General features: G+C 41.2%; 1 protein-coding gene across 1 annotated transcript in view; it reads left to right on the forward strand.

The window, feature by feature from the left end:
* Positions 1–14,649, forward strand: part of corin (corin, serine peptidase) — a 32,751-nt gene that overhangs the window by 7,798 nt on the left and 10,304 nt on the right. The window contains exons 4-12 of the mRNA XM_059547124.1: positions 850–1,155; positions 2,367–2,577; positions 7,596–7,780; positions 7,860–7,973; positions 9,916–10,023; positions 10,220–10,330; positions 10,623–10,745; positions 14,202–14,309; positions 14,435–14,649. The exon at positions 14,435–14,649 is cut by the window's right edge and continues 17 nt beyond it. Of these exons, the coding sequence (XP_059403107.1) occupies positions 850–1,155; positions 2,367–2,577; positions 7,596–7,780; positions 7,860–7,973; positions 9,916–10,023; positions 10,220–10,330; positions 10,623–10,745; positions 14,202–14,309; positions 14,435–14,649 (1,481 nt within the window). The remainder of the gene's footprint in view (positions 1–849; positions 1,156–2,366; positions 2,578–7,595; positions 7,781–7,859; positions 7,974–9,915; positions 10,024–10,219; positions 10,331–10,622; positions 10,746–14,201; positions 14,310–14,434) is intronic.

The following is a 14,649-nucleotide window of genomic DNA, read 5'->3' on the forward strand; positions in this document are numbered from 1 at the left end:
TGTTTTGAATGTGTGCTTCACAGTTTTGACAGCAGTGTGTTAGCATTTGAACAAAGTGCTGTAAATCCACAGTGTTGTGCAGGTTGTGGTTAAAGTCGTGAGATAAGTGTGTAGAGTTTTGAAAACTGTGTTCAAGCAATGAAAAACGAACTAGAGTTTGGTCCACTTGAACTGCTGCTGTGCATACTAGAGTTGTGCACGTGACTCCAGTTGTGCCCACTGTCGTTGAGCAATCGAAAAAACTGTAAATTAATCATTAGTTTTTCTCAGTGTGAAGAACATTTAATCATTTAAAAAATCTTTTTCCACTATAAAGAAAATTTTGTGCAATGTAAAGATACAATGGAAGTTAAAGGTTCTTCATGGAGCCATCAGTGCTGATCAGATCACACGTGTCTGGATGTGTTACTAGACACACTGTGTGTGTGTGTGTGTGTGTGTGTGTGTGTGTGTGTGTGTGTGTGTGTGTGTGTGTGTGTGTGCGTGTGTACGTGTGTGTCTGTGTGTGAGTGTGTGTACGTGTGTGTCTGTGTGTCTGTGTGTGAGTGTGTGTGTGTGCGTGCGTGTGTACGTGTGTGTGTGTGTGTGTGTGTGTGTGTGTGTGTGTGTGTGCGTGCGTGCGTGCATGTGTACAGGTGTGTCTCTGTGTGTGTGTGTGTGTGCGTGCGTGCATGTGTACGTGTGTGTCTGTGTGTGTGTGTGCGTGCGTGTGTACGTGTGTGTCTGTGTGTCTGTGTGTGTGTGTGTGTGTGTGTAAAAATCTTTACTTCTTCAACTGTTGCTGTTTTTATATTTAAGCTGTTACACTGCTGTTTCTTTTATCGACTCTGGTTTTCCATCTTTGTCCAGGTTTATTTGGGAATGGCCTTCTGGATGCTGGATCTTCTTTGTCCATAGCAACCGATGGGCCCTTTAACAGCACTGACCCCGGCCCGATGATGGCCGACAACGGTACGATTACTCCACAGTCCGGCACGCAGCAGGTCGACCTGACTAACACCCCTCCACAGTGGGACTCGGCACACTGGATGCCTCGTGCAGACACCTCTTCATCCTCATCCTCATCCTCGTCTCCATCGGTGGGCCCCACTGCTGCGGCCGCTGTGGACCAGTGGACGTCTGTCTCCACGATGACCAGCATCAGCACAGACGCTGGTACGATCCTGGATATGATGCATGTGTGGCTTGAAACGATACTCCATCCAAAAATGACCAAATATTCTTTCGTCATCCCAGATGTCTTTCTTTAGATGAACACAATGTTGTTGTTTTTTTAAATAATTCATCTCTGTGAGTCTGTTGCAAGTCTCAAATGTTGGGTTTCTGCAGGTCTTAAAAAACCTTAATTCACATTTGCAAAGTTTAAGACTTTAAAAAGGTGTCAAACAGAGCAGAAAGTCAATAAATGTATCTCAGTTTTTGTGTCTTGTTTTACGGAACAAATATTGAAACTACATTAAGTTAAGATACATTTACTTTCAAAATGAACATATTAAGTGTTGTTTTCTAAGAAATTTATCAAAATGAAATGAGTGTGGATTGCCATCATGTGCCCGGTTGCTTTGTGGAGCATCACCATTGGGTAACATATACTCACAAAGATGGATTATTTAAAATAAAAATGTGTTCATCTGAAGAACAGTCCCTTTTAATGTCATATGCTTTGCTTTCATCTGCCTTTTGCTTCTGTCTCTCTGTCAAACATCTTGCTGCTTTTGTCCTCTGCAGACCAGCTGCTAATCTAATTTCAGCACAGATTTTTCTCCCGTCTCTCTCTCTCTGTCCATTTGTGTGTGAGACGGCGTGTTTCAGTGTCCTCAGTGAAGGTTCTGTCCTGAAAGTCATCTGTGAGTGTGTGTCCTCTTGTGATGCCCTCTACAGAGGGTGCACCATATGTTTTATTTGTCTCTGTCTCCTCCAAACAGCCTAATGATTAATCATCTTTCCAGAGGTCTGTGAGTGTGTGTGTGTGTGAAGGCTGTTCCTCTCGTATTTCTGACTTTGACTTGAGCACTAGAATCACAAGTACAATCAGTCTCTCACACACAGACTCACTTCCAAACACACCCACACACAGACACACAGAACTCTCTCTCACACACACACAGACACACACGACTCACACACATACACACACACACAGAACTCTCTCTCACACACACACAGACACACACACACACACACACAGAAACACACAACTCTCTTTCACACACACACACAGACACACACGACTCACACACATGCACAACTTTTATTTCTTTTATTAAGAAGTGTGAAATCACTCAAAACGCATCTCCTCTAAACCACTGAAATCGCTTCTTGCTCAACACGTCAGCCAATCAGATTTCTCTTGTGTTTGGTTACAGGTTTATGCTTTGACATCACAGAGATTCAGTGTAACATGTTGCCGTACAACCAGAGCGGAGTGTTGCCAGGGACAACGGTCGTCAAGAGCAGCGAGCTGCAGATGTTCCTGAAGTTTTTCAGTTACCTGAATCAACTGTCCTGCTATAGACACATCATGCTGTTCGGATGCTCCATCGCACTCCCACAATGCATCAGCCACAGAGACCGCAGGTCTGTGACACAGATCACACTCTGTCTCGGTGTTCAGGTTCAGTGAACTTAATTACCAGGTTTTTGATTTGCATGAAAACAGATTAATTGGTATTTGAATTTACTGGAAGGATAGCCCCTTGAGATGAAGGATTTCATTTTCAAAGGGGTCCTATAAACACAAGACATCATGAACAAAACAACCATACAAAACATGAACACACAAATACAAAAACAAAATACATGCTCAATGAATCCCTCACTCCCACAGCATGATTACAAAACAATCATCTTCATACATAAGCAGAATCAACATAAGAAAACTTAGAAACATACGCAATCTATTTTCAGATAAGACAATAGAAATGGCCTAAAACAATAAAAGACTGATGAAGATTATTCCAATCAGAAGGAGATTTATATTAAAAAGACCTACGTCCGGTTTCACAAGAAATTCTGGAAACAAAAAGAAAGGAAATTGCATGTCTAAGTGAATAAGATCTGTATGCAACCAAATACTGTTTCAAATACCAAGTACAATCAAAATAAACACATTTAAAAATGTGAGAAAGAGAAACCAATGAAATTGTCAAGTCAAGTCAGCTTTATTTATATAGCGCTTTAAACAAAATACATTGCGTCAAAGCAACTGAACAACATTCATTAGGAAAACAGTGTGTCAATAATGCAAAATGATAGTTAAAGGCAGTTCATCATTGGATTCAGTGATGTCATCTCTGTTCAGTTAAATAGTGTCTGTGCATTTATTTGCAATCAAGTCAACAATATCGCTGTAGATGAAGTGTCCCCAACTAAGCAAGCCAGAGGCGACAGCGGCAAGGAACCGAAACTCCATCGGTGACAGAATGGAGAAAAAAACCTTGGGAGAAACCAGGCTCAGTTGGGGGGCCAGTTCTCCTCTGACCAGACGAAACCAGTAGTTCAATTCCAGGCTGCAGCAAAGTCAGATTGTGCAGAAGAATCATCTGTTTCCTGTGGTCTTGTCCTGGTGCTCCTCTGAGACAAGGTCTTTACAGGGGATCTGTATCTGGGGCTCTAGTTGTCCTGGTCTCCGCTGTCTTTCAGGGATGTAGAGGTCCTTTCTAGGTGCTGATCCAGCATCTGGTCTGGATACGTACTGGATCCGGGTGACTGCAGTGACCCTCTGATCTGGACACAGACTGGATCTGGTGGCCACGGTGACCTCGGAACAAGAGAGAAACAGACAAATATTAGCATAGATGCCATTCTTCTAATGATGTAACAAGTACAGTACAGACCAAAAGTTTGGACACACCTTCTCATTCAAAGAGTTTTCTTTATTTTTATGACTATGAAAATTGTAGAGTCACACTGAAGGCATCAAGGGCTATTTGACCAAGAAGGAGAGTGATGGGGTGCTGCGCCAGATGACCTGGCCTCCACAGTCACCGGACCTGAACCCAATCGAGATGGTTTAGGGGTGAGCTGGACCGCAGACAGAAGGCAAAAGGGCCAACAAGTGCTAAGCATCTCTCGGGGAACTCCTTCAAGACTGTTGGAAGACCATTTCAGGTGACTACCTCTTGAAGCTCATCAAGAGAATGCCAAGAGTGTGCAAAGCAGTAATCAAAGCAAAAGGTGGCTACTTTGAGGAACCTAGAATATGACATATTTTCAGTTGTTTCACACTTTTTTGTTATGTATATAATTCCATATATAATTCCACATGTGTTAATTCATAGTTTTGATGTCTTCAGTGTGAATCTACAATTTTCATAGTCATGAAAATAAAGAAAACTCTTTGAATGAGAAGGTGTGTCCAAACTTTTGGTCTGTACTGTACATCGGGTGTCATGGGAAGTGTTTCCGGTTCCGGTTTACCTAATTAATGCAGCCTAAAAATCCTTTAATGGATTTGGATAATAAAAGCATATTAGTATGTTATGTGTATGCCAGGTTAAAGAGATGGGTCTTTAATCTAGATTTAAACTGCAAGAGTGTGTCTGCCTCCCGAACAATGTTAGGTAGGTTATTCCAGAGTTTAGGCGCCAAATAAGAAAAGGATCTGCCGCCTGCAGTTGATTTTGATATTCTAGGTATTATCAAATTGCCTGAGTTTTGAGAACGTAGAGGACGTAGAGGATTATAATGTAAAAGGAGCTCATTCAAATACTGAGGTGCTAAACCATTCAGGGCTTTATAAGTAATAAGCAATATTTTAAAATCTATACGATGCTTGATAGGGAGCCAGTGCAGTGTTGACAGGACCGGGCTAATATGGTCATACTTCCTGGTTCTAGTAAGAACTCTTGCTGCTGCATTTTGGACTAGCTGTAGTTTGTTTACTAAGCGTGCAGAACAACCACCCAATAAAGCATTACAATAATCTAACCTTGAGGTCATAAATGCATGGATTAACATTTCTGCATTTGACTTTGAGAGCATAGGCCGTAATTAAGATATATTTTTCATATGGAAAAATGCAGTTTTACAAATGCTAGAAACCTGGCTTTCTAAGGAAAGATTGCTATCAAATAGCACACCTAGGTTCCTAACTTATGATGAATAATTGACAAAGCAGCCATCAAGTCTTAGACAGTGTTCCAGGTTATTACATGCAGAGTTTTAGGTCCTATAATTAACACCTCTGTTTTGTTTTTTTAGCAGTAAGAAATTACTCATCATCCAGTTTTTTATATCGACTATGCAATCCATTAGTTTTTCAAATTGGTGTGTTTCACCGGGCTGCGCAGAAATATAGAGCTGAGTATCATCAGCATAACAGTGAAAGCTAACACCATGTTTCCTGATGATATCTCCCAAGGGTAACATATAAAGCGTGAAGAGTAGCAGCCCTAGTACTGAGCCTTGAGGTACTCCATACTGCACTTGTGATCGATAGGATACATCTTCATTCACTGCTATGAACTGATGGCGGTCATATAAGTATGATTTAAACCATGCTAATGCACTTCCACTGATGCCAACAAAGTGTTCAAGTCTATGCAAAAGAATGTTGTGGTCAATTGTGTCAAACACAGCACTAAGATCCAATAAAACTAATAGAGAGATACACCCACGATCAGATGATAAGAGCAGATCATTTGTAACTCTAAGGAGAGCAGTCTCAGTACTATGATACGGTCTAAATCCTGACTGGAAATCCTCACATATACCATTTTTCTCTAAGAAGGAATATAATTGTGTGGATACCACCTTTTCTAGTATCTTGGACAGAAAAGGGAGATTCGAGATTGGTCTATAATTAACTAGTTCTTTGGGGTCAAGTTGTGGTTTTTTGATGAGAGGCTTAATAACAGCCAGAATGTTTTGGGGACATATCCTAATGACAATGAGGAATTAATAATAGTCAGAAGAGGATCTATGACTTCTGGAAGCACCTCTTTCAGGAGCTTAGATGGTATAGGGTCTAACATACATGTTGTTGGTTTAGATGATTTAACAAGTTTATACAATTCTTCCTCTCCTATAGTAGAGAATGAGTGGAACTGTTCCTCAGGGGGTCTATAGTGCACTGTCTGATGTGATACTGTAGCTGACCTGGCAGTCGTCCGTGAGGCTGCTGTACTGTTTTGCGTTTATTTTGATTATTAAAGTTTGATTTGATTGTCCGCCGGTTCCCGCCTCCTCCTTCCCGATGATTGTGAAGTTTGTACATCGTTACAGTGGAAACAGCGCAGCAGCCCCTCACGGCCGACTGCCACGCACAAAAAAAATCAAAACACAAACTAAAATCCAGGCCTGGTCCTCTCTCGTCCGTCACTGTCGTCGCTCCTGTTTTATATCCTTCCATCTCCTCCGTGGGACTGGAGACCGGTGGGTCGAGCAGGTGTCGCTCATCTCCAATCACTCCACCGCTCTCGGCCCCGCCCCACTCGTCACAGACATGTAAAACAGTTAATTGAACGGTAAAGTAAATGCTAGCGACCATATATTCTATTAACAATATAATCAATATGGGGCTTAAAAGAGAGTTCAGGGTCAATCCAAGGACCAAGGTATTTAAATGAATCATCAGACTCAAGAAGTCAACCATCATCAAAAGGAAAAGAATGAGACCGTCGTATGGCAAACAATATACAAAAATACTTCTTATTCATTCAAAGAAGAGCATTTCTGGTTAAACCAATAGAAGACAATTTATCAAGAAGAAGGTAATGATTGACCATATCAAAGGCCTTTGAAAGATCGCTGAAAATGGCACCTGTGGCTTGGCATTTGTCAAAGGATGAGAAGACATAATTTGTGAAATCAGGTTATTTCAATCGACTGATTTTTGGTAATTATCAGTCCACTGATGTGCATGTCATGAAAGTCAGAAGCACAGAATCCTCTAGAATCTCACTGTGCATTTATAGCATCAAGATTCCGACCGAAACTGATATAAGTTGAATTTAAAAATGTTATTTACAGGTTCAAAAGACAAAAATACCAGGTTTTCAATGTAGACACTTCTCAACATCGCTCTCCCTTCACATACACACTCATTTAGCAGATGTTTGGCATAAATGAGCTGTATAACAGATGATGAAATTGAGCAGCAGTCAGTGCCGGGTAGATTACTTAAAAATTGTAGTCCATTAATGATTACATATTACACAATGGAAATTTTTGTTATTAATATAATCTGTTGGATTACACATATTATCACATTAAACAATGCTTCATCATTCGTGCCCTCTGATCAATGAAGCCTACTATCAATCAGTCCCAAAAAGAAAAACAAAACCTGTGCTGATTGAACACGAGTTCATGAAATGTTTGAATGCAATTCTTTGTAATAATATAGCATAATGAGAGATCTGCAAGCATTTTTTTAAGTTCTTATTGCTTTTTGAACAGTAAAAATAAAATAAAAAAGTGCAAAAATTAGTTGTTATACCCTGTCAGTAAGTTTTATTCCATTGTGATAATATTAACTAGCATTTTTTAGAGGAAAAAATCCTCTCCAGGTCAAAATGACCTGAACAACAGGAGGGTTAACATTAACCACTTGTCGTGTTGGAGTGTTTCTAAAGTTTGTTGGTCTGTCACAGGAATCTGGTTCTGCCCTGTCAGTCGTTCTGCGAAGCGGCTCGTGAGGGCTGTGAGCCTGTGCTGCAGATGTTTAATGCATCCTGGCCGGAGTTCCTGCGCTGCTCTCAGTTCACCAACAACACGGGAACGAATGCCGAAAACACGCCGCTCTGCTACACGCCGCGACACGCCAAAGGAAAGCTCTGTGAGTGCTCGTCCAGTACTGGAATCATGTTTGGAATGGTTAGCTCTGATCACTTGTCTTTTTTTGATTTTGTCTTAAGCTGCGTGTGGAAGAAGCGATCACTTCCTGTGTGCGACCGGAATATGCATCCCCCTGAAACTAGTGTGCAATGGATACAACGACTGCGACGACTGGAGCGATGAGGCCGATTGCAGTAAGTGTGTGCTTCTCATTTTCTTAGTTGTGCATCAGATCCAGGCCAGGAAAGAAAATGAGGATGGAGAAATTGATGGAAAACCTTGAGTGTTCTCAGCATCACTTTTTCAGTGCCACTGGTTCCAGAAGTATTTTTCCATTCATTTTTCCCATAGGGATTTTAAAAATCTTAATTTAAGTATTATAATCTATGGACTAAATCAGCCAGCTGTGAGGACAATCACAATATTACAAACATGGTATTCTGAGAGCATGGGGAGACTGACTTGATTTTGTCATTAGTAGTGCTTCATGAGAGTGTGTGGAGCTAAAGAGTGCTTTTTGGTGGGATTTGGTCACTCCAACTCCCTGATTGGTGGAATTGTCTTTACAGCATCATGGGTAATGTAGTTTTCCACCAGGGATTCTGAGGTTAAAATGATTATTTAAAAGATATATTGAGATAATGTGAACAGATGCTTTTAACAGAAGCAAATGCCTGCAGGTCTTTAAGGTTTAAATAATTTCCCTGTGGGAAAAAATGAATGGCATTTTTACTTCCGTAACCTGGCTGTTGCACTCTATTTTTGCATAATAATACTTTTTTTTTTTTTTTCAATTCTTATCAAGTCAAGTCACATTTATTTATATAATGCTTTTAACAATAGAGATTGTGTCAAAGCACTTTACAGTATTAAATAGGAAAATAGTGTGTAAATAATGCAAAAAGACAATAGTAAACACTCAGTATTCAATTAAAGGCAGTTCATCATTGAATTCAGTGATGTCATCATCCAGCTCAGTTCCGTTTAAATAGTGTCTGTGCAATCAACTCGAGGATATCGCTGGATAATAAATGTCCCCAACTGAGCAATCCAGAGGAACCAAACTCCATCAGTGACAGAATGGAGAAGAAAACTTTTCCCCCGGCCTTTATTTAAGACCGGCCTTTATTTGTCCGTGTTGACCACGCCCCCGGCCACTACAAGAGGCCCGGCGTTTATTTGACTACCGGTTTTTATTTGAGGAATTACGGTAACCCTCACTGGGTTCCTGTGGCTCAGTGGTAGAACATTGTGTTAGCAGCGCAAAAGGGATTGGGTTCAATTCTTAGGGAACACACATACTGATTAAAAAATGTACTGTAAGTTGCTTTGGTTAGTCAAGTCACCTTTATTTATATAGCCCTTTAAACAAAAAAGAGCAACTGAACAACATTTATTAGGAAAACAGTGTTTCAATAACGCAAAATGACAGTTAAAGGCAGTTCATCATTCAGTTCATTTTAATCAGTGTCTGTGCAATCAAGTCGATGATACCGCTGGAAATAAAGTTTCCCCAACTAAGCAATCCAGAGGAACAAAACTCCATCGGTGACAGAATGGAAAAGAAAACCTTGGGAGAAACCAGGCTCAGTTGGGGGGCCAGTTCTCCTCTGACCAGACGAAACCAGTAGTTCAATTCCAGGCTGCAGCAAAGTCAGATTGTGCAGATTGCACAATTTATGCTGCTGAGGTTTGGTTATTCATAATAAATATGAATAAAACAAGATACTCTATTCAAAATATGATTTATTTAGAATGCAAGCATAAATTAAATTGATTGTGACAAATAAAGCAGAAGAATTTATACATTATCAGTTTTTCTACAAGAAAAACTGCCTCCTTGCTTATAGCTCGTCTGAAAGCTTCCTCGTTCCTCTCCTCCTCACGATGCAATTAAAGAATTGAGACGTCCTTCATGATGGCTGAGTTTGATCGATATCCGGGTCATGGCTGAAGGACGGAGGAGCAAGGAAATGAGGGAGCATAAGTTTGAGTATTGAGACGCACCTGTGCTCACATACAGTAAAGCAGTAGCTGATTCCTAGCAGTGCAGACTGTGTTCTTTGCATCCATACATTAAAGAATCACATATTCCCTTTCATTCACTGTGATCCTCTCGCTCTGTCATTTGTCCAGCTTGTGCGGATGGTCAGTATTTGTGTACTACCGGTCGCTGTATCAGTTATGATCTTCGGTGCGATGGCTACGATGACTGTGGTGATCTGAGCGATGAGCAAAACTGTGGTGAGTTCTAGGGCTGTCAGAGTTAACATGTTAACACACGTGTTGGCTGTTTGGAGTGTTTGTGCTGCTTTGATCAACTGGGTCTGATGAAGATTTGACTCTAAAGTTTCTGCTTACCAATAAAGACATTCTACTCGTGTTTCATTTCATTTGAGACACAAAAATAATGTGCCCCCTGTGCTGTGCTGTGCTGTAGTGTGTGACCCGACTGAAGAGCATCGCTGTGGAGAAGGACGCTGTATTCCTCGAGACTGGCTCTGTGATGGAGATCACGACTGTATGGACAAAAGTGATGAGCTGAACTGCTGTGAGCCGCTGCACATCACACAAACTGAAGAGAAGTGACAACACATATTCAGAACTTGTACTATGCATTAAACCAATTAAGTGCACACACAGTAGTGAACAAACAAACACACACACACACACACACACAGCAGTGGGGGGTTTGGTTCTTGCATTCACTCCCCCACCTTCAGGTTACAAGTCTGACTCTCTGACCATCAGACCACGATTGCCCCTTACAGAGTGTATGTAACCCTGCAGGACATTAATATGTGTGTGTGTGTGTGTGTGTGTGTGTGTGTGTGTGTGTGTAGCGTGTAAGTCCCAGGGTTTAGTGGAGTGCAGGAACAAGCAGTGTATTCCCAGCGCCTTCCGCTGTGATGGTGAGGATGACTGTAAAGATGGCAGTGATGAAGAGAACTGCACACAACAACAGAGTGAGTTGAAACACACACACACACACACACACAAGCATGCGCACACACACTCTCTCATATGGGAGGCCGTTTGAGGCGAAACCCTTTGAAAACTTGTGATACACACTGAAACACTTGTGATACACACTGAAACACTTGCAATACTCACTGAAACACTTGTGCATAATAGTGAAACACTACATATCTGTGCAAATATATAAAAACTTTGAAACATTCTCGTGAATGAGAGAGCATTAACATTTTCAGTGTGTCCGGAAGTCGTTTCATTACAATGTCACCTTTATTTATATATAGCGCTTTAAACAAAATACATTGCGTCAAAGCAACTGAACAACATTCATTAGGAAAACAGTGTCAATAATGCAAAAATGATAGTTAAAGGCAGTTCATCATTGGATTCAGTGATGTCATCTCTGTTCAGTTAAATAGTGTCTGTGCATTTATTTGCAATCAAGTCAACGATATCGCTGTAGATGAAGTGACCCCAACTAAGCAAGCCAGAGGCGACAGCAGCAAGGAAAGTTACAACCGGAAGTTATACTACTACTTCTTCGGTTTTATGGTGGGTAGCACCAAAGTTAGGTGCATTATCGCCACCTACTGTATTGGAGTGTGAACCAGATATATATATATATATATTTTTTTTTTTACATAAATACAAATAAACCCACTAACCGGAAGTTATAGCTCAAATATTCTCCTCATATATTCGGACTAAATGAACCGAAGGACACGGGAAAGAAAATGTAAAAAAATAAAAAAATAAAAAATCTGAATTGGCAATAATACACGAGTGATCACATACGAAAAAGCCTAGTGTAAAGAATAACAACAAATACCTCATTTTTTAAACAAGTTTGGAAGGAGCCATATACGTGGAGAATATTTGAGCTATAACTTCCTGTTGCAATGAAACGACTTCCGGACACACTGAAAATGTTTATGCTCTCTCACACGCGAGAATGTTTGAAAGTGCAGTCTTTGTGCAGGCACAACAGTACGTGGACGATTACAGGGCATATGCAAAGAGTTTCTATGTAACCGCATGTCTTTCATATATTTGCAAAGATATATAGTGTTTCACATGTATGCGCAATAGATTCACTTGTACACGCAAGTGTTTCAGTGTGTATCGCAAGTGTTTCAGTGTGTATCCCAAGTGATTTACTTGTACACGCAAGTATTTCAGTGTGTATCGCAAGTATTTCAGTGTGTATCGCAAGTGATACAGTGTGTATCGCAAGTGTTTCAGTGTGTATCCCAAGTGCTTCACTTGTACACGCAAGTATTTCAGTGTGTATCGCAAGTGTTTCAGTGAGTATCGCAAGTGTTTCAGTGTGTATCGCAAGTATTTCAGTGTGTATCGCAAGTGTTTCAGTGAGTATCGCAAGTGTTTCAGTGTGTATTGCAAGTATTTCAGTGTGTATCGCAAGTGTTTCAGTGTGTATCGCAAGTGTTTCAGTGTGTATCGCAAGTGATTCACTTGTACACGCAAGTATTTCAGTGAGTATCGCAAGTGTTTCAGTGAGTATTGCAAGTGTTTCAGTGTGTATCGCAAGTATTTCAGTGTGTATCGCAAGTGTTTCAGTGTGTATCGCAAGTATTTCAGTGTGTATCGCAAGTGTTTCAGTGAGTATCGCAAGTGTTTCAGTGTGTATCGCAAGTGTTTCAGTGTGTATCGCAAGTGTTTCAGTGAGTATCGCAAGTGTTTCAGTGTGTATCGCAAGTGTTTCAGTGTGTATAGCAAGAATTTCAGTGTGTATCGCAAGTGTTTCAGTGTGTATCGCAAGTGTTTCAGTGTGTATCGCAAGTATTTCAGTGAGTATCGCAAGTGTTTCAGTGTGTATCGCAAGTGTTTCAGTGTGTATCGCAAGTGTTTCAGTGTGTATCGCAAGTATTTCAGTGTGTATCGCAAGTGTTTCAGTGAGTATCGCAAGTGTTTCAGTGTGTATCGCAAGTGTTTCAGTGTATAGCAAGAATTTCAGTGTGTATCGCAAGTGTTTCAGTGTGTATCGCAAGTGTTCCAGTGTAGCGCAAGTGATTCACTTGTACACACAAGTATTTCAGTGTGTATCGCAAGTGTTTCAGTGTGTATCGCAAGTGTTTCAATGTGTATCGCAAGTATTTCAGTGAGTATCGCAAGTGTTTCAGTGTGTATCGCAAGTGTTTCAGTGTGTATCGCAAGTGTTTCAGTGTGTATCGCAAGTGTTTCAGTGAGTATCGCAAGTGTTTCAGTGAGTATCGCAAGTGTTTCAGTGTGTATCGCAAGTGTTTCAGTGTGTATCGCAAGTGTTTCAGTGTGTATCGCAAGTATTTCAGTGAGTATCGCAAGTGTTTCAGTGTGTATCGCAAGTATTTCAGTGTGTATCGCAAGTGTTTCAGTGAGTATCGCAAGTGTTTCAGTGTGTATCGCAAGTGTTTCAGTGAGTATCGCAAGTGTTTCAGTGTGTATCGCAAGTGTTTCAGTGTGTATCGCAAGTGTTTCAGTGAGTATCGCAAGTGTTTCAGTGAGTATCGCAAGTGTTTCAGTGTGTATCGCAAGTGTTTCAGTGAGTATCGCAAGTGTTTCAGTGTGTATCGCAAGTGTTTCAGTGTGTATCGCAAGTATTTCAGTGTGTATCTCAAGTGTTTCAGTGAGTATCGCAAGTGTTTCAGTGTGTATCGCAAGTGTTTCAGTGAGTATCGCAAGTGTTTCAGTGTGTATCGCAAGTGTTTCAGTGTGTATCGCAAGTGTTTCAGTGAGTATCGCAAGTGTTTCAGTGTGTATCGCAAGTGTTTCAGTGTGTATCGCAAGTATTTCAGTGAGTATCGCAAGTGTTTCAGTGTGTATCGCAAGTGTTTCAGTGAGTATCGCAAGTGTTTCAGTGTGTATCGCAAGTGTTTCAGTGAGTATCGCAAGTGTTTCAGTGTGTATCGCAAGTGTTTCAGTGAGTATCGCAAGTGTTTCAGTGAGTATCGCAAGTGTTTCAGTGTGTATCGCAAGTGTTTCAGTGAGTATCGCAAGTATTTCAGTATGTATCGCAAGTGTTTCAGTGTGTATCGCAAGTATTTCAGTGTGTATCGCAAGTATTTCAGTGTGTATCGCAAGTGATTCACTTGTACACCTAAGTATTTCAGTGTGTATCGCAAGTGTTTCAGTGTGTATCACAAGTTTTCAATGGGTTTCGCCTCAAACGGCCTCCCATACCCTCACATACTCACACACACACACCCACACACACACACACTCTCACATACTCACACACACACAGACACACGCTCTCACATACTCTCTCTCTCTCACACACACACACACACACACACAGAAACACACTCTCACACTCTCACATACTCACACACACACACACACACACACACACACACACTCTCACATACTCACACATACACACACACACACTCACTCACTCACACACTCTTCTGATCAGTCAGTTGTTTACAGCTTTCTTTCTGTCTCAGCTCAGGGTTTGTGTCCTCCTGGTCAGTCCAGTTGTACTTCAACCTCCTGCTCCTCTGGTTGTCATGGAAACACGTCATGTGACCTGCGCAATGCTCTCAACAACTGCAGTGAGTGGAACGACTGACCTCTGACCTCTGGTCAAACACAGAGTTTCCCATGATTGCTTTAGATGTAGTGTTAATGTTTGTGTGTCACAATGGTACTTTGACACCGGTGTGTGTGTGTGTGTTAGGTGGCTGTGAGCCCATCTCTCTGGAGATCTGCATGAATCTGCCCTATAACTCCACCAGATTTCCCAACTATCTGGGTCATCACTCTCAGAAGGAGACGTCCATGAGCTGGGAGTCCTCGCTCTTTCCTGTGCTCGTTCAGACAAACTGCTATAAATATCTCATGTTCTTTGCGTGTACAGTGCTTGTGCCGATGTGTGACCCTGTAACGCAGCAG

This window comes from Carassius carassius, unplaced genomic scaffold, assembly GCF_963082965.1.
Source record: "Carassius carassius unplaced genomic scaffold, fCarCar2.1 SCAFFOLD_92, whole genome shotgun sequence".
NCBI lineage: Eukaryota > Metazoa > Chordata > Actinopteri > Cypriniformes > Cyprinidae > Carassius > Carassius carassius.